Source organism: Schistocerca gregaria, chromosome 5, assembly GCF_023897955.1.
Source record: "Schistocerca gregaria isolate iqSchGreg1 chromosome 5, iqSchGreg1.2, whole genome shotgun sequence".
Classification (NCBI taxonomy): Eukaryota; Metazoa; Arthropoda; class Insecta; order Orthoptera; family Acrididae; genus Schistocerca; species Schistocerca gregaria.
The window spans coordinates 450,005,506-450,026,692 of record NC_064924.1 but is presented as its reverse complement, the minus strand read 5'-3'; the positions used below and the strand labels follow the sequence as shown (position 1 = coordinate 450,026,692).

At 38.2% G+C, this 21,187-nt stretch overlaps 1 protein-coding gene across 3 annotated transcripts in view; it reads right to left on the bottom strand.

The window, feature by feature from the left end:
* Positions 1 to 21,187, bottom strand: part of LOC126271933 (probable ATP-dependent RNA helicase DHX35) — a 208,887-nt gene that overhangs the window by 41,766 nt on the left and 145,934 nt on the right. For all 3 annotated transcript variants that reach the window (XM_049974353.1, XM_049974354.1, XM_049974355.1), the window contains exons 6-7: positions 15,840 to 15,980; positions 9,725 to 9,878 (exon numbers count right to left, since the gene is read on the bottom strand). In XM_049974353.1, the coding sequence (XP_049830310.1) occupies positions 9,725 to 9,878; positions 15,840 to 15,980 (295 nt within the window). The remainder of the gene's footprint in view (positions 1 to 9,724; positions 9,879 to 15,839; positions 15,981 to 21,187) is intronic.

Sequence of the window (21,187 nt, the reverse complement as noted above, 5' to 3'; positions counted from 1 at the left end):
AGTCCTTTGCTGTCTCTGACAGAATTACAATGTCATCGGCGAACCTCAAAGTTTTTATTTCTTCTCAATGGATTTTAATATCTACTCCGAATTTTTCTTTTGTTTCCTTTACTGCTTGCTCAATATACAGATTAAATAACATCGGGGAGAGGCTACAACCCTGTCTTACTCCCTTCCCAACCACTGCTTCTCTTTCATGTCCCTCGACTCTTATAACTGCCATCTGGTTTCTGTACAAATTGTAAATAGCCTTTCGCTCCCTGTATTTAACCCCTGCCACCTTTAGAATTTGAAAGAGAGTATTCCAGTCAACATTGTTAAAAGCTTTCTCTAAGTCTACAAATGCTAGAAACGTAAGTTTGCCATTCCTTAATCTTTCTTCTAAGATAAGCTGTAAGGTCAGTATTGCCTCACGTGTTCCAGTGTTTCTACGGAATCCAAACTGATCTTCCCCGAGGTCGGCTTCTACTAGTTTTTCCATTTGTCTGTAAAGAATTCATGTTAGTATTTTGCAGCTGTGGCTTATTAAACTGATTGTTCAGTAATTTTCACATCTGTCAACACCTGCTTTCTTTGGGATTGGAATTATTATATTCTTCTTGAAGTCTGAGGGTATTTCGCCTGTTTCATACATCTTGCTCACCAAATGGTAGAGTTTTGTCAGGACTGGCTCCCCCAAGGCTGTCAGTAGTCCCAATGGAATGTTGTCTACTCCGGGGGCCTTTTTTCGACTCAGGTCTTTCAGTGCTCTGTCAAACTCTTCACGCAATATCATATCTCCCATTTCATCTTCATCTAAATTCTCTTCCATTTCCATAATTTTGTCCTCAAGTACATCGCCCTTGTATAGACCTTTTATATACTCCGTCCACCTTTCTGCTTTTCCTTCTTTGGTTATAACTGGGTTTTCATCTGAGCTCTTGATGTTCATACAAGTGGTTCTCTTATCTCCAAAGGTCTCTTTAATTTTCCTGTAGGCAGTATCTATCTTACCCCTAGGGAGATAAGCCTCTACATCCTTACATTTGTCCTCTAGCCATCCTTGCTTAGCCATTTTGCACTTCCTGTCGATCTCATTTTTGAGACGTTTGTATTCCTTTTTGCCTGCTTCATTTACTGAATTTTTATATTTTCTCCTTTCATCAATTAAATTCAATACTTCTTCTGTTACTCAAGGAAATTCTATTTGCCCTCGTCTTTTTACCTACTAGATTGTCTGCTGCTTTCACTACTTCATCCCTCAAAGCTACCCATTCTTCTTCTACTGTATTTCTTTCCCCCATTCCTGTCAATTGTTCCCTTATGCTCTCCCTGAAACTCTGTACAACCACTGGTTCTTTCAGTTTATCCAGGTGCCATCTCCTTAAATTCCCACCTTTTTGCAGTTTCTTCAGTTTTAATCTAACGGGCATAATCAATAGATTGTGGTTAGAGTCCACATCTGCCCCTGGAAATGTCTTACAATTTAAAACCTGGTTCCTAAATCTCTGTCTTACCATGATATAATCTATCTGATACCTTTTAGTATCTCCAGGGTTCTTCCATGTATACAACCTTCTTTCATGGTTCTTAAACCAAGTGTTAGCTATGATTAAGTTGTGCTCCGTGCAAAATTCTACCAGGCGGCTTCCTCTTTCATTTCTTAGCCCCAATCCATATTCACCTACTACATTTCCTTCTCTACCTTTTCTTACACTCAAATTCCAGTCACCCATGACTATTAAATTTTCGTCTCCCTTCACTATCTGAGTAATTTCTTTTATTTCATCATACATTTCTTCAATTTCTTTGTCATCTGCAGAGCTAGTTGGCATATAAACTTGTACTAATGTAGTAGGTGTGGGCTTCGTATCTATCTTGGCCACAATAATGCGTTCATTATGCTGTTTGTAGTAGCTTACCCGCATTCCTATTTTCCTATTCATTATTCATCCTACACCCGCATTACCCCTATTTGATTTTGTGTTTATAACCCTGTGGTCACCTGACCAGAAGTCTTGTTCCTCCTGCCACCAAACTTCACTAATTCCCACTATATCTAACTTTAACCTATCCATTTCCCTTTTTAAATTTTTTAACCCACTTGCCCGATTAAGGGATCTGACATTCCATGCTCCAATCCATAGAACGCCAGTTTTCTTTTTCCTGATAACGACATCCTCTTGAGTAGTCCCCGCCCGGAGATCTGAATGGGGGACTATTTTACCTCCGGAATATTTTACCCAAGAGGACGCCATCATCATTTATTCATACAGTAAAGCTGCATGCCCTCGAGAAAAATTACGGCCGTAGTTTCCCCTTGCTTTCAGCCGTTCTACCAGCACAGCAAGACCGTTTTGGTTATTGCTACAAGGCCAGATCAGTCAATCATCCAGACTATTGCCCTTGCAACTGCTGAAAAGCCTGCTGCCCCTCTTCAGGAACCACACATTTGTCTGGCCTCTCAACAGATACCCCTCCGTTGAGGTTGCACCTATGGTACGGCTATCTGTATCGCCGAGGCACGCAAGCCTCCCCACCAACGGCAAGGTCCATGGTTCATGGTGGGGCAGAGGTGTATTAATAAAACATTTATAGAGTATCTAATTCAAATTTGATGTGTTTACATTCTATTCACACATCAGTCATATTTGTACATGTAATACTTAGGAAAACAAAAAACTGTGAAAATGAATGAATCATTTATAGTAGCCTTGTACCTAATTTTAAGTTGCTCCATGACAACGTTCAATCATTGTCCAAAAAGCTTAATGAAATAAAAATAATGGCAAATGATCTGAATGATATTTCTGTCCTATCCTTTATTTATCAGTGAATTAATTTAGGTATGTTACAAATGACAGACCTCCCTAAGTCCAAACTTGCAAGAATGTTTTGTAGAAAAACATACTCATTGGGGTGGCTGTGTAAGTGTTAGAGAAAATATTGAATTCAAATTGTAACAAAATAATAATCTGTCCAATGAGGAAGATATAGAACTCTCTGCAGTTGTATTACGAAGGCAAAATGGAATTACTGTTTATTTGCACTAGTCGCCAGATGGAAACAAAAGGATGTTTTATAATCATATGGAGAAACTTTTGGAAGAAATTAACTCCTCCAAGAAAAATAAGATCATATGTAGTGACTTCAACACAGATTTCTCAATACCAAGAAATTCGAAGACAATATTATACATTTACTACAGCCATTCAGTGTAAGGCCAACTATAACTGGACCAACTCAGGAAACAGCAGTTTATGCATCTCTCATTGATAAGATTTTGATAAGAGCATGGAAATATGCCTGTGACACACAGGTAGTAAACACAGGTTTTAATGACAACTGCCCTTAAATTCTCACAATGAATATTACAGAGACTCAATACCCCATGGAATAAGACACACTATAACGACTGCAACACCAAAATCATGGAGGGGAGACAAATGTAATGATGTATACAACTTTAAGCAGTGACAAATATGATAAGTTCATGGCCACATATAAGCATTTTTCTGAAATAGCTTTTAGCAAGAGAACAACCACATTTAAGTCTGTTCAAAAAACAAACTAATGGATCACATGAGGGATAAAGATATAATGTGGAAGAAGAGGAGACTCTACGTATACTCCAATCAAAAAGTCAATCCTGATTCTATTATTTACTTCAGAAGACACAAATGAATAGTAACAAATATTACTAAAAAAACTAGAAAATGACAAACTAATGTGTAATTTCAGGAACAAAACTAAAGTGATCTGGCAAGTCATAAGAAGACAAATAGGTACAAGGTCAGGTAAGCACAGTAATATAGAGCCGATTAAGATAATAATACAAGCATTATTTCTCAAATATAGCACAGCAGTTGATAAATACAAATAATAATGAACAGCCAGACAACAAGAGCACACAGTCAGATCAAAATATTCATGGAATTATATTATTCCATAGCTAGCAACAACCTGAAGAACTTTATAAAATTATAAAAGGATAGCCTAATAAATATTCAATGGGTGCTGATGAGATACCAGATGCTACCATCAAAGTTAGTACAACATTTATTGTAGAACCACTAGCAGAATAGTAAATTCATCATTTGATAACAGTGTATTTTCAGATACACTGAAAACAGAAAAATAACACCTCTACTTAAAAAGAATACCAAATGTAAAATTGCTAATTATAGGTTAGTTTCATGTTTGGCAGGCTTCAGCAAAATTGTGGAATAAAACATTTCTTAGAAGATTACGAGCCTTCTTAAATAAAGTAATACTGATAAATGACTCATAGCATGGCTTCAGAGCTGGAAATCTAATCCAATCAACAATTTTTGCTTTTAAATGAAATGTTAACAGCAGTGAATAGTGAACAACATGTACGTTGTATATTTCTTCTTTTTTGTTTCTGCCTTATTATTCCCACATTAGTGCAGGGCTAGCACTGTTATTTAATGATTTGGCAAGGTTAGTTTTAAGAGGTGGCCAGATGGCCTTCCTATTGCTCCCCCCCCCCCCCCCCCCTCCTGTTTTCTTTCTCAGGATGGAATATGTGTACCCCAACTCTCTGAGTGTAGTGTAATTCATGTGAAAGTGAGCAGAAGTGTTCAAAATGTTTGCAAATCATGTAACAGAGGTGGGACTTGGGGACACACCCAGTATTTGCCTATAGGATGTGAAGAACCAACTAAAACCACATCTAGGCTGCCTGGCACACTGAGCCTTGTCCTTAATCTGCCAGGCAGATTAAATACAAGACCAGTGCATCTCACTGTCCCAGGACCAGTGCCTTAACATGCACAGCTGCCTGGGCAGGCATCTAGTGTATTTCTTTATCTTACTAAATTGCTGTAGTAATTAGTGTTAGAGCTGCATCTTCTTTAAATTAAATTCAACTGATAGGTACCTCTACTTAAATGAAGTTTTTCTAACAAGAGAACCACATTCAAAGGTCAGGTATCCAAGTAGTGAAGGAATTAGCAAATTTCATTAAAATATAAGAGGTATTAGCTGTTACCCATGGCTGCACTAATTTATCAGTAAAATGAAATGAAATGTGCGAATGGCTGGGAGACACCGGTCAGGATTTTTGAGCACTTCCTGCAAGTCTTTTTATTTGATGCCACTTGGGCAACTTAATGTTGGTAAAATAATGAGAACAACTAGATAGGCATTCTCTAGTAAAAGAGTACATAGCCTTTCAAACCGTGATACAAAAATTTTAATACTAAAGGCGTTTGTGCTCAAACAAATGTTATATATAATTACAAACTATGTAGAAAAGCTAATCCAACAGCAATAGAGCATTTTTTAAATCTCATTAAGGAGCAAGAGTGACAGGATGTTTGTAGTGCTGATAACATAGATGATGAATATAATGCTTTCCTTAACACATTTCTCATGCTCTTTGGAAGCTGCTCTCCAGTAGACCATTCAAAACAGGGTGCTAGCAGTAAAAGACAGTCAGGGTGGCAGACTAGTGGGATAGGGATATCATGTAGAACAAAGTGGGGATTATATTAAAACGTTAGGAGGAGTCACAATCGAGATACAGTAGCTCATTACAAACTGTACTGTAAGGTGCTTAAAAATGTTATTAGGAAGGCAAAGAGTGTGTGGTATGAAAATACAATAGCTAAATCACAGGATAAAACTAAAACCATGTGATCAGTCATGAAGGAAGTGTCTGGTCAGCAGCACAAGGTTGAGGATATAAAGTCAGTATGTAGTAAAAATGTTTCTCTTATTGATAAGTCAGATACGTGTACAGTATTTAACATTCGCATTCTGAACACAGGTGATGAATTAAATAAAAACTTATTTTCTAAAGGGAATCATATAGCTCTCTGTAAAATGTGTTTCCAAGACTGATACCTGAAATATTTCTCCATGTTACTGATAAGGGGCAGATTGAGCCAGTAATCAAATCACTGAAGACCAAGGACTCTAATGGATGTGATGGATTATTTAGCTGAATCCTAAAGTACTGTGATGCATATGTTGGCCCTGTACGTAACTATATTTGTAAGTTTTCCTTTAGGAATGGTCAGTTTTCTAAATGATTCAAGTACTCAGTACTAAAGCCCCTTTAGAACAAAGAAGAAAGGAATAATAAACATCATTTTAGACCTATTTCTATGCCCTCAGTGTTTGCTAAAGTTATTGAAAAGGCTGTAAATGTAACGATAATTGATCATTTCATTTCACATAATTTGCTGTCAAAAGTACAGTTTGATTTTAGAAGTGGATTAACAACTTAAACTGCTACATTCTCTTTTCTCTGTGAGGTACTGAATTGATAAAATGAAATGTTTCAATTGCTAGGGGTCTTTTTTGATTTAACTAAGGCATTTAATTGTTTAGATTGAAAAATATTGCTCCAGAAGCTGGACCATTATTGAATACAAGGAGTAGCTCACTATTAGGGATCAGTGCTGGGGGCACTCCTGTTCCTTATTCATATAAATGATACACATTCTAGTATCACAGGTGATTCTAAAATATTTCTGTTTGCTGATGACACTAGCTTGGTAGTAAAGGATGTTGTGTGTAATGTTAGCACTGTTTCAAATAGGACAGTTCAAGAGATAAGCTCATGGCTTGGAGAGAATAAGCTAGCACTAAATCACAGAAGTCTCAGATTTTGCAGTTTCTAACCAAATAGATACTGCCTACAGGAAAATTAAAGAGACATTTGGAGAAAAGAGAACCACTTGTATGAATATCAAGAGCTCAGATGGAAACCCAGTTCTAAGTAAAGAAGGGAAAGCAGAAAGGTGGAAGGAGTATATAGAGGGCTTGTACAAGGGTGATGTACATGAGGATAATATTATGGAATTAGAAGAGGACGTAGATGTAGGTGAAATGGGAGATAGGATACTGCGTGAAGAGTTTGACAGGGCACTGAAAGACCTGAGTCGAAATAAGGCCCCCGGAGTAGACAACATTCCATTGGGACTACTGACAGCCTTGGGGGAGCCAGTCCTGACAAAACTCTACCATCTGGTGAGCAAGATGTATGAAACAGGAGAAATACCCTTAGACTTCAAGAAGAATATAATAATTCCAATCCCAAAGAAAGCAGGTGTTGACAGATGTGAAAATTACTGAACAATCAGTTTAATAAGCCACAGCTGCAAAATACTAACACGAATTCTTTACAGACGAATGGAAAAACTAGTAGATGCCGACCTCAGGGAAGATCAGTTTGGATTCCGTAGAAACACTGGAACACGTGAGGCAATATTGACCTTACGGCTTATCTTAGAAAATAGATTAAGGAAAGGCAAACCTTTGTTTCTAGCAATTATAGACTTAGAGAAAGCTTTTGACAACGTTGACTAGAATACTCTCTTTCAAATTCTGAAGGGGCAGGGGTAAAATACAGGGAGCAAAAGGCTATTTACAATTTGTACAGAAATCAGAGCGCATTTATAAGAGTCGAGGGGCATGAAAGGGCAGCAGTGGTTGGGAAGGAGAGTGAGACAGGCTTGTGACAGTGAACAGTTCACATTTCTAGGGGTTCAGATAGATAAACGTCATGAGGCTCGTGTTCAAGATATTGTTCAAAGTCTTAACACTGCCATTTTTACTAATAGAACAGTATCTGAAGTAAGTAATAGTTCGACATGAAAAATAGTCTACTTTGTTTATTTTCTTTTGCTTATAACACATGGTAATATATTTTGGGGTAACTCTTCCCATTCTCAAAGGGTGTTTTTGGCTCAGAAATGGGCAGTTTGGGCAATAAGTGATATAAGTACATGAACCTCCTGTCAACCACTGTTAATTAGTCTGGGTAGTCTGACAGTGGTATCTCAGTATATATACTCTTTAATGTTATTTCATAACAATATCAGCTTATTTCAAAGAAATAGCAGCTATGAGTCAGTTAATACTAGGCAGAAATCCAGTCTGCATTTGGATTGCACCTCTCGACTCTTGTGCAGAGAGGCATGCAGTATTCTGTTGCATCCAATTTCAATAAGCTACCACATGAATTCAAAAATTGTTGCAGTAATCCATGCACTTTCAAATCTGAACTGAAGGGTTTCCTCATGGGTCACTCCTTATATTCTGTTAAGGAGTTCCTGGAAAAATTAAACTAACTCCTGTGTTATATGCTTTTATCTTATAGCTTGTCCGTCTTTTTAGGATTCATATTTTTTTCTTTTATGTTGTAATTTCATGTACTGATTCAGTCCATGACCATGGAGATGGATAATAAAACATAATACAACTTAACGCAACATACCAACCTTCAATGTTAATAAAGTTGCATAAGTTAAGTAATTATGGAATTAGAGGCCAGTCTAAAAGGTGGATAGAGTCATAATTCAATGATCATCAACTGATTACAGAAATAAAATACAAAGACAGTGAAATACACAGAATTTTTACTTTTTACAGTAATGAGCTAAAAATCAAGTACTGAGTTCCACAAGGTCAGTTCTGGGGTCTGTCTTATTTCTGCTGTATGTAAATAACATCACTGATAAAATATCTGATGGAACCACAGTAACCTTTGTAGATGACACTAACATTCTAATCAGATCACACAGTAAGGAAATCTGCAGAAACAGCAACATCAGTAATCCAAAGTTTAGCATGCTGGTTCAGAACCAACAGACTAATCATAAATTCTGAAAAAACTGTGAAGTTAACTTTCATACCATCCAAAATCTCAATCGTGCAAACTCTGTTTTCGCCACTAAAGGAAAATGCGAATAATATGAAATTTTTAGGTATACATTTTTAAGTGGAAGATGCAAGTTAACACTCTAAATAAAAGAATGAATACACTTTTGTAAGCTGTTAGAATTCTAAGTCAGAACACAAACTACTTGTCAGTGGTGACAATGTGCTATGGCAGTATCCAGTCGCTAATGATGTACGGAATCACACACTTTTAAAACAACAACACAAAAAATTAAAATACAAAAAAATACACACAAAGAGATAAATACAGAGATTCCTATACATTCCTTTTCAAACGTCTGAAAAATACTATCTCTGCCTTGTTTGTAGATATGTATGAAACACTAATCTGTACAAAAGAGAGCATCTTAGGAAAGAAAACATCTTCACACGTAACTATGAGTTACAATCTTACAAGACTAGGCAGAAGCTTAACATACACCAAACACAATTTATACAACTTCATGCAAAAGAGGAGTATGTGATACTGGAGTTATATAAAATAACCATACTATTCTTACTTAAAATGCATACTGGCATTAAACACATTTAAAATAAAGTTGGGACAATTCTTCCTTGAGCAGTCCTTCTACTGTGCTTCTGAGCATGACAATAAGTAAAAGGGACCTACCTAATACATAGTCACTTTATATTATTGTTTACTTTGATTGAGTTGATCATGTAGTGCCATTTATAACTAATGGTATTATAAATTAACTGTGTTACAACCTGACTTGCTCTATATCATAGGTGCAAGCAATGTACTAAAATTCATTTACTGGCTCAGATAAAAATAAATGAAGATATACAAGTAACACCTTTTTCAAGGCTTTATGAAGACGGTTTCTCAATAATTTTTGCTTTGTTTGTAATGTAACCAGTTCTGTATGTTTTATCAAGTTTATCTGAATGATAATCAATTTGTAGTTTAAAACAAAAAGTTGTGCAAGTGTGACATATCACTAAGTGTTCTGACTACCTGACCTAATACTTTATTTCTGAAGAACATATAACTCCTATAATTTAACACAATAAATAAATATTCTCTCACCTTTTAGATAATAGACACTGACTGGATACAACCTTCCATGAACACTCATAATAACTGCAGTATCCTTATTACTGGGTGAATGACTAAAAAAGTTCTTAAGCTGTTCAGCATCAACTGTAGCTGAAGTGACAATCAGCTTAAGATTCTTCCTTTTCTGTAATAATCAAAATAGTCTTGTAGCAAAATTTTGATGGATGAAAACATATAACTTAAAAGCTTTTTAAACAAAATTATAATAAAACATTTTTAAGCCAGCTGGAAGTCTTTCATAGTGCAGAAGCAAATTCACTGTTGTGGAGCTTTCTGACAACTTCGATGAAATATTGAGCTAGAATAGGATATGATCCTGAGCTTATGTATTAAATAATTAAGTTATTCTGAAAACAATTCCAGTGTGTTGAAGTCACTCTCCACTACATCCCTCTTCTCAGGAATGCAAGTCCAACAAGGTGTACAGGAAAGTTTTTGTGGAATTTGGAAAATAGTTGTAGGTAGTAGCAAAATGAAGTTGCAGGGTGAATACTAATCCTGAATGCTGCCTGTGTAATATTAGTGTCTCTTATGCACACCTGCAAAGTTAGATGTTAAATTAACACAATTTTAAACAGAATGACTCTAGTTAACAGAACATAACTAATCTAACATCAGTGATGGTTAAGCAGTTGTCATCACCATCATCATTACCATCACAATCATCATCAGGCACTGCTGGATAAAAGCATCCTTCAGACTTTTCCATAAATTACAGTTTTCTGCTATGCTCATACTGGTTGCTCCTGAATGTTTTCAAACGTTATCTACCCACCTTATATTATGTTGTCATTTAGATATTTTCTCTGGGAATCCTCCAGCATACTTCTTTGGTCAACCTACCGTCAATTTTCCTGGCTCTCTGGCCTGCCCACCTCTATTTTATTTTAATTACAGTCAGTCATAATCACTTGTTACACTCTAACACATTCCTTAAACAAATTATCTACTTTCATGCCTCTTCCAGTAATCCTCCAGGTGCATCTCTCCAGTGTTTATTGAATTTTTGAATGACTTTCACATCCATGTCTCACTGCCATAAGTAAAAACTGGTAAAACAAATTTGTTGTAAGTTTTCTCTTCCAAATTCATTGGGAATCGAGTTTTTTGATTTACCAAATGCACTCTAAGCCATTTTTACTTTTCTATCTGTCTGATTTCTCTTCTTATTCTGAGTTTCTCAATGTCCTGATAACTACTGGAAGTTGTAGTACTGTATGCACAGTAGTTGGAAAAAAACATGAAAACATTGCAATAAATGCATGCTTGAACACAAATACACACACTAGCCTAGCCTGCAGGTTGCGCTGGTGTATTCGACCACAAATTGCACCTGTGCAATATCATCAATATGTTGCAACTGTCAGTCATGATTAGCACAGTGTTCTGTTTAGCTGTGAGTGCATTAATGTGCGGCTGAGTCAATTCAAATGTGGAAAAATTGTTGGTGCCTGTTTGGTGGGTACTCCCATAACCAAGGGAACCAAAGTCTTTGGTGTTACAAGAGGCACCAACCAAAGATTTATATTGTGTACAGAGAAAGTGGAAAAAATCATCCAAGAAGTCACAACGCAGTGTGTGTTGGGTGGTCATAACAGACAGACATTGAAGAGGATTCTGACAAAAAATAAAAGGACAGCTAAAAAGATCACTGCAGAACTGAATGTTGCACTCGTAAACCCTGTCAGCATCAAAACAGCATGAAGGTAGCGCTATGAGCAGGGAATTGCAGGGTGAGCTGGAATTACAAATCCACTCATCAGTGATGCAACTGTCAGCAAAAGGAAAACGTGGTGCCAAAACAATAAAACCTGGATTAGGGGGCAATGGGAGAAAATAAAGCAGTCAATTGCGATATTCCATGGGCATTACAGCAAAGAATTATGTGACCATTTTAGCAGATCAGGTTCATCCCATGGTACAATGTTTCTTCCCCACTGGAGATGTGTTCCAAGACAACAGAGTCCCTGTTCACACAGTTCACATTGTCCAGAAGTGGTTTTGTGAGCATAAGGATTAATTGTTGCGTCCCTCCAAGCCACCACAGTCACCAGATCTCAGTATTAGTGGGCCTTCTTGGTCTACTTTGGAGAGGAGGGTGCATAATTGCAATCCATCTCCATCATAATTACCTGAACTTGTCACTATTTTGCAATAGGAATGGTGTTAGATCTCCCTTGGAACCATATAGGACCTGTAGTTATCCAGACCAAGAGGATTGGAAGCTGTTTTGAATGCCAATGGGTTTCCTGTATCACATTAGGCCTGGTAATGTTTTGTCTTTGGTGTTTTAATATTTTTATCCACCCCCTGTATTCATTCTTCAGTATATTAAGACGGGTTCAATCAATGTCATGTTCCTCAAGGGCTGTTGGTATAGAGTTTGTTGAAACTGGACAAAAAATGCTCCCAAAAGCTATGTATCCTAAGCAAGGTGGTAATTCACACTCACTATTCCATTCCATAATTTCACTAATTACATAAAAATGGCCCTTTGTTCTATATGTATTTCTAATATCTTTATCTTCCTTTGTTTGATCAAAATCTAATTCTTTTTTGTGTATTCTGGAAATGGTTTTAGCGAATATTTTGCCCATCATTGTGTCACAGCTATACTTTTTCTTGTCTTATCTGTTATGAAGCAGAAAAATCACAGCTTTGTACTGATTTTGGGGAAATGTCTTCCTCTGCACTAAATAATTCAGGAATTTTTGTTTGTACAAACTTTTCCTCCAGCAGTCAGGTAGCCAATGTATTTAATAGCTGCTTCCTTGAAGTAACTCAGAAGACCGCTCTGAGCAGTTCAAGGAATAAAGCAATAGACTATATGCAAGAAGCAATCCCACATACATGCCATAAAATTACAGTTAATCCATGCTCTGTTAAAGAAATTGCAAATGTAATTGATTACTTTGATTCCAAAAACTCTCACATAGTTGACAGTATCTCAAATAAGGTATTAACATACTGTTCTTCACACATATGAAATGTATTCAGCCACACATGCAACCCATCACTGCTACAGGAGAAACTTCAAGACAGACTGAAAATGTGAATATCACATTTACATGTGATTCTTGAGTTTCTCCCGGTGTATTTGATAATCAAAATGTCCAAGGGTGTACTGCCGGTCTATAGTGTCCAACGGGCACAATATTTCGGCGATCAAACATGTCGCCATCATCAGGTGAACTGATGGACTGAGCTCCTGTGAACGTGCCGGCACGGAGATCCGTACGCTATGGCTGCTCAGGGGGAACTGGGTTCGGTCGCGGCGGCGGCCAATTTAAATACCCTCCGCCCGCGGCGCGCTCCCTCCGCCATCCGCGCCACGGTAGCGTGGTGGAACAGATTGCGACGGCGTCTGAGATGACGTCGGTGTGATGGCTCTGTCCGCCGTGGTCGTCACAACTATGCGTTTGCTCGATTTACTCTTGATTAACCCAATCGCTGGTTCCCAAGCCTTGCTAAGATTATAGCCACAGTCACGGTTTATGAGGTCGTCATTGGTGCGAATTTCGATAGCCTCTCTAACAACGCTGTCCCAGTATCTCGACGTCTGTACCAGAATCCTCGTGCGGTCATACTCCATAGCGTGATTTTCCGACAAACAATGTTCAGCGACCGCCGACTTGCTCGGATACATCAGTCGAGTGTGCCTCTGGTGTTCACGGCATCGATCCTCGACGGTACACATCGTCTGACCAATATACGACTTGCCACATTGACACGGAATCTGATACACGCTGGCCTTCCTCAAACCGAGGTCATCTTTGGCGCTCCCCACCAGTGCACGAGTTTTATTCGGAGGAAAAAACACAGTTCCAACCCGGTGTTTCTTCAGAATGCGGGCGATTTTCCCCGAGAGTGCGCCTGTGTATGGAATAAATGCAGTGCCTACCTCCTCCCTCGTGACTTCATCCATCTCAACAGGTTGTGCTGCAGTGGTTGGGCGGAGAGCACGTTGGATCTGCCACTCTGAGTACCCATTCTTTCGAAACACAGTTCTCAGATGTTCCAATTCCTGGGGTAGACTCTCTGTGTCAGAGATAGTGCGCGCCCTATGTACTAGAGTTTTAAGTACCCCAGTCCTCTGTGAAGGGTGGTGGCACCTGTCTGCGTGCAAATACAGATCAGTGTGTGTTGTCTTTCGATACACCCCATGACCTAGGGTGCCGTCAGCCCTTCTCCTGACCAAGATGTCAAGGAAAGGTAATTTACCCTCCGTTTCAGTCTCCATAGTGAATTTGATGTTGGGGTGTATGGAGTTTAGATGTGTAAGGAAGTCAAGGAGTTTATCCATACCATGTGGCCAGATGACGAACGTGTCGTCCACGTAATTTACAAGTACATATTTACTTCTCGCCTGAACACAGTCACTCTGGTGATGAACTCATTTCTCCCAGAGTGAGACCAGTTTGTTGATACTTTCACTAGAGAATGTCTGGCGGAGCGACAACCTCACCTCTGTTTGCTCTGTTTCATCACTATCAAAGTGAGTCCTTAAAGGTGTCCTTTAGGTTTTGGAAACAGATGAAAATTGGAGAAGGCCAGTCAGAACTGTAAGGAGGATGATTGGTGACAGTGAACCCAAGGCACTGAACTGTTGTAGATGTCACAGCACTTGTGTGTGGTCTGGCATTGTTATGCTGAAGGAGATAGTGCTCTATGTGTGGATGAACTCTTCAAATTCAAAATGCAATTACAGAAAGCTGTTTCTCACTCTCTGACATACTTTCATTACACACTGCCATGTTACAGGGTACAATTTGGAGCCTTATAGTGAAGAGGGCAGCAAATATTTTGAAATTTGGTCTACAAAAGAATTCTAGAGATTGGGTGGGTAGATTGCATAACTAATGAGGAAATACTAAATAATTTGAGCAAAAGACGGGACTGGTTGATATTGCACATTCTGAGCCATCAAGGAATCATCGATTTATTACTGGTGGGAAGAGAACAGGGTAAAAATTGCAGAGAGAGACAGAGAGATGAATATGCAAAGGTTCAAACTGATGTGAACTGCAGTATTTATTTGAAGATAAAGAGGCTTGCACAGGATAGAGCAACATTGAAAGCAGAATCAAATCAGTCTTCGGGTTAAAGACCACAACAACAACACGGGTGATGGGTTGGTGTGGAGTCTACTGCTCAGCTGGTTTCTAAGCTTGACACAAAGCCATGCTTCAGTTTTGTTAGGAACTGCTTAAATAGTTTCTGCAGTAGACATTGGACATTGGGTGGTTGCATATTTCAGAGAATATTGCCAACTCAAGTAAGGGGATTATAAATATACTGCCTTCTAATTATGTTGGAAGCTGAATTGTGATACTGGCTAACCATGTTGAAAAGATACTCAGTTTCGCAATCCAAAGACAGTGTTATGTTGAGTCAGTGGAGCAAGGGATGGAAGAGAAAGATTCAGTAGGGTTGATGGAAATATGTCAATTGGTAATGAGAGGGGAGGTTCTGTGTAAGTTCATAAAGAGGAAGCAAGCACTGAGGCAAGCAAGAGCTAGCAGGAGCTATGGTAGAGTAGCCAGAATTTGATGCTACTTTCCCGTAAAAATAACATATGTGTCAAGCCATTTTATCAGTACCTGTTTGTCCCATTTGTGGAAGGCTGCCTTAAAATGTACAATTTCAGTTATAATCAACTAAATAGTTTGATAAAAGACCACACTTGCAACAAGAAAACACTACAAAATTTTAATTGAGTGTTTCTTTACACTGGTAACACCTGACCTTTACTCCTTTTATGTTTTTAGTGAATGTTTCTTTTCTATGAAACCATGAGAATGGTTCATCCTTATTCTTTCCTTCAAAATGATATCATTTGATCCTTGGGAACAAAAAGAACTTCAGGTTTGTTGATGTAGCCAAACAAATCAGATGTCATACTTAACCTCTGTGATTTCAGAATTTATGCTACAGCTATGAAAGATTTATTTTCATGTGCACTACTTCATGACAAGCATTTACAATGCACTGATGTGAGAAAAAACTCTCCTAATCTCTAATTGCTTCCAATTATGATACATGTATTACAGTTTTATGTCATTTTGATCACTTGATACATACTTACTCTCAAAATCTTTTTAAGTAGTCCCATGACAATATCAGTGAAGAGTGTTCTCTCATGAACTTCATCCAGCATTATAACACAATAATTTCTCAGGAGAGGATCAGCCATCATTTCCCGGAGCAAGATGCCTTCTGTCATGTACTGTATGAACAAATTACCCACGTTTAGCAACAGTGAACATACTACAACAAAAGTAGCAACTTACTTTAACAGTTTTCAATGGTATTAATAGCAAACAGACACACATTCCATGTTTAATATCATCTTTTGCTTCAATACTAATTTTATTCTGTTACAAGCATCATAGAGAGCATTTAACTGAAAATGCTACTTTATGAGAAATTTCCTAAACATTTTAAGTACTGAAGCTATTCATATAAGATTTTTATGGAATTGTGCAATGACCCAGTTGTCGTACATCCTTAAACCAATACATTATGAAATTGGAAATTCAGTTGCCTACTTAGAAATGTTTTTCCTATCATCTGCAGTCACATACACCTTCCCTTTGTGAAGTATGACAGGTGTGTGTGTGTGTGTGTGTGTGTGTGTGTGTGTGTGTGTGTGTGTGTGTGTGTGTGTGCCTGTTAAGTTGTAGATGACTGTAATGGTGTTTGTGTGTAGTGTAGTGTAGTGTAGTGAAGAGAAGTGAAATGTTGTGTTCTTACTGGAGATGTGAGAAAGTAGATGGTCAAACTTGATGGCAGAACACTGACTACTCCTCTTAAAAACCACCATGGGACTCACCAAGCTTAAGATCCCCATCCTAAGGACAGATCACCATCAACACTGTCACATGCCCTCACTTCATGAGGCATTGCGGAGAGGTTTGGAATTTAACCCAGAACATTGTTGCAAAGACTGGTGACCAGGGACTTTATGCCACCATCCCTCCCATACTCTCTACCTGACAGAAAAATTGACAATAATATGTGGTGTTCCTGGATGGTCACCCATCACTATTGGCTATGCCCAATGGTGCTTAACTTTGGTGATCTGGTGGGTACCAGTGTATCCACCTCGACACAGTGTCTGACATTATGAAATAATGTAATCCTATCTTACAAACCAATGTAGAGTCTCTGTTCTACAGAAATTTATTTTATAATTGCTCCTAACCATATTGGAATACTATACTGGAGCAAATGGCAACAAATAAACATGACCTTTTTGAAGACTTCCACACTGAAACATGTATCAGTAACCATGAGGCAGTAGTAGCAACAATGATTACTAAAGTACAAAAGACAACCAAGAAATTCAAATTTTATTTTATTGTCTATATTTTTCTCTGTATTTATACTAATAATGAGACAACTAGTGTTTCACCATTTGAGTCGCAAATATAAGACAAAATACATAATTTTAAAAAAATCACCAGATTAACCTTTCTTATCATAGTTAGCAATGATTACAAGAAGAAAATGAGAAAAGCAAACAGAAAATTCTTTTATGGAAGTAGTTTCACTTTGGAACCAGTGGGACATACGGCTTTCAAACACCGATCTTTTCATATGGTATATTTGAAAGCAACTTTGCATTTTTCCTAGACACAATTCCACATCTTGAAACTCCCATAAGGCTGTATCCAAGGGGTGGGGAGGTTTCAGGGGGACCAGACCCCCACTGTATCAACCAAATGAAATTACACAGGACCTATTTGCCGTGTAGTGAAACTGAAAGATTTTCATTTTCAATCATAAGATGAAATAGGGATACTCATTATTGATAGTAAACAAGGCCAATGATAGATTCAAACTGTTAATACAATCATAGCACTATTGGCTACTGACCACCCATATTTTAGTCAAGACCAATTGTTGGCCTTGCTTGGGCTGAGTTGTTTTGTTAATCAGTTCACTTCTCACTTGCAGTTGAATTTAATGTGTAAGTGCTACCATTTATTTTTTTATGCTGTGTACTGTTGTGATTCCCCACCATGAACCATGGACCTTGCCGTTGGTGGGGAGGCTTGCATGCCTCAACGATACAGATGGCCATACCATAGGTGCAACCACAACGGAGGGGTATCTGTTGAGAGGCCAGACAAACATGTGGTTCCTGAAAAGAGGCAGCAGCCTTTTCAGTAGTTGCAGGGGCAAGAGTCAGGATGATTGACTGATCTGGCCCTGTAACAATAACCAAAACGGCCTTGCTGTGCTGGTAGAACGGCTGAAAGCAAGGGGAAGCTACAGCTGTAATTATTCCCGAGGACATACAACTTTTCTGTATGGTTAAATGATTATGGCGTCCTCTTGGGTAAAATATTCTGGAGGTAAAATAGTTCCCCCCCTTGGATCTCCGGGCGGGGCTACTCAGGAGGATGTTGTTATCAGGAGAAAGAAAACTAGCCTACAGTAGTACAAATTTATATGCAAACTAGCACTGCAGATGATGAAGAAATTGATGAAATGTATGATGAGATAGAAGAAATTATTCAGGTAGTGAAGGGAGACAAAAATTTAATAGTCATGGGTGAGTGGAATTCGAGAGTAGGAAAAGGGAGAGAAGGAAACATAGTAGGTGAATATGGGTTGGGGGTAAGAAGTGAAAGACAAAGGCGTCTGGTAGATTTTTGCACAGAGCATAATTTAGTCATAGCTAACACCTGATTCAAGAATCATAAAAGAAGGTTTTATACATGGAAAAATCCTGGAGATACTAAAAGGTATCAGATAGATCACATAATGGTAAGACAGAGATTTAGGAACCAGGTTCTAAATTGTAAGACATTACCAGGGGCAGATGTGGACTCTGACCACAATCTATTGGTTATGAACTGTAGATTAAAACTGAAGAAACTGCAGTTTAAGGTGATGGGACCTGGATAAATTGACCAAACCAGAGATTGTACAGAGTTTCAGGGAGAGCATAAGGGAAAAATTGACAGGAATGGGTGAAAGAAATATAGTAGAAGAAGAATGGGTAGCTTTGAGGAATGAAATAGCGAAGGCAGCAGAGGATCAAGTAGGTAAAAAGACGAGGGCTAGTAGAAATCCTTGGGTAACAGAAGAGATACTGAATTTAATTGATGCAAGGAGAAAATACAAAAATTCAGTAAATGCAGCAGGCAAAAAGGAATACAAACGTCTCAAATATGAAATGGACAGGAAGTGCAAAATGGCTAAGGAAGGATGGCTAGAGGACAAATGTAAGGATGTAGAGGCTTATCTCCCTAGGGGTAATATAGATACTGCCTACAGGAAAATTAAAGAGACCTTTGGAGAAAAGAGAGCCACTTGTATGAATATCAACAGCTCAGATGGAAACCCAGTTATAACCAAAGAAGGAAAAGCAGAAAGGTGGAAGGAGTATATAGGGGGTCTATACATGGGCGATGTTCTTGAGGACAATATTATGGAAATGGAAGAGGATGTAGATGAAGATGAAATGGGAGATATGATACTGCGTGAAGAGTTTGACAGAGCACTGAAAGAGTCGAAACAAGGCTCCGGGAGTAGACAACATTCCATTAGAACTACTGATGGCCTTAAGGGGGAGTCAGTCCTGACAAAACTCTACCATCTGGTGAGCAAGATGTATGAGACAGGCGAAATACCCTTAGACTTCAAGAAAAATAGAATAATTCTAATCCCATAGAAATTAGGTGTTGACAGATGTGAAAATTACCGAACTATCAGTTTAATAAGTTACATCTGCAAAATACTAATGCGAATTCTTTACAGATGAATGGAAAAACTGGTAGAAGCCGACCTCGGTGAAGATCAGTTTGGATTCCGTAGAAATGTTGGAACACGTGAGGCAATACTGACCTTACGACTTATCTTAGAAGATAGATTAAGGAAAGGCAAACCTATTTTTCTAGCATTTGTAGACTTAGAGAAAGCTTATGACAATGTTGACTGGAATACTCCCTTTCAAATTCTAAAGGTGGCAGGGGTAAAATACAGGGAGCAAAAGGCTATTTACAATTTGTACAGAAAGCAAATGGCAGTTATAAGAGTCGAGGGGCACGAAAGGGAAGCAGTGGTTGGGAAGGGAGTGAGACAGGGATGTAGCCTGTCCCCGATGCTATTCAATCTGTATATTGAGCAAGCAGTAAAGGAAACAAAAGAAAAATTTGAAGTAGGTATTAAAATCCATGGAGAAGAAATAAAAACTTTGAGGTTCGCCGATGGTACTGTAATTCTGTCAGAGACAGAAAAGGACTTGGAAGAGCAGTTGAACGGAATGGACAGTGTCTTGAAAGGAGGATATAATATGAACATCAACAAAGGCAAAATGAGGATAATGGAATGTAGTCAAATTAATAAGGTGATGCTGAGGGAATTAGATTAGGAAATGAGACACTTAAAGTAGTAAAGGAGTTTTGCTATTTGGGGAGCAAAATAACAATGTAAAACAACCAGTTGTCTCAAATTCTGTATTGACTTCGGGTGGCTATGCATATTGAGCCACTGAGATAGAAATCCCTGGATCAGGAGGAGAGCTGGTTTGTATGCTTCCGCCAGCATGCTCGAGAATGGTTTTCTGCGGTTTCCCATTTTCAGTCCAGGCAAATGCTGGGGTTTGTCCCTTACTATAGGCCATAGCCTTCCAAAAACCATTCTTTTTTGAAAGATTCCAATTCCCTTAAAGATGCAGCCCCTCTGTTTAAATGAAAAGGGCTGCATCAAAGATGCGTCGAGCATCTCTTTGGAGACTCTTGGCACTGAATACCCTATGGTGAACAAATAATAATTAAAATTCTCCTAATTTAGGCGCATGCTGGAACATTCTTTAATGAAGAAAATGATTTTTCTTGTATTGCAAGAAGTGAGAGACGCATACTTAAATGATGAAATTTGGGAAAGTGTAACACTGAACAATTCTGGAGCCTTTTCGTTTTCACCACCAAAAATTGTTCTAGGTTCTCCGTCGAACAGGGATCTCTTTATTCCAGAAGCCCTATCGATAATAATCATGGTATCGCAAAAAAATTAGTGTTCGTCTGTTCTTGATCACTTCCTCAGCTCAAACACAGCCTGAAAGAAGAACAGTGTAAAATCACATTGAAGAGTGAAAGGAGATTGGAGCATGACTGCTTGTTAGTGATTTGCCAAAATACACAACTCCTACATATCATGGTTGTATCTCCACTTGGTGTAAATTCTGATATCACTGTTGAATAAAATGGCTTATCATTCTTTACGTATATTTTAAGAACAAATGAAAAATGTGTATCATTTCAAGGTCGCCTTTCACAAAACGGACTCCCCCCTTCGGCAAAACCTGGCTGTGTCCTTGACTTCCATGACCTCATAATGCCTCAAACAAATTCTAGTCCTAAATAACAACTTAAAATGGGCCTAATATGTGTAAATTTTGTATTAAAATTACATTCTGTC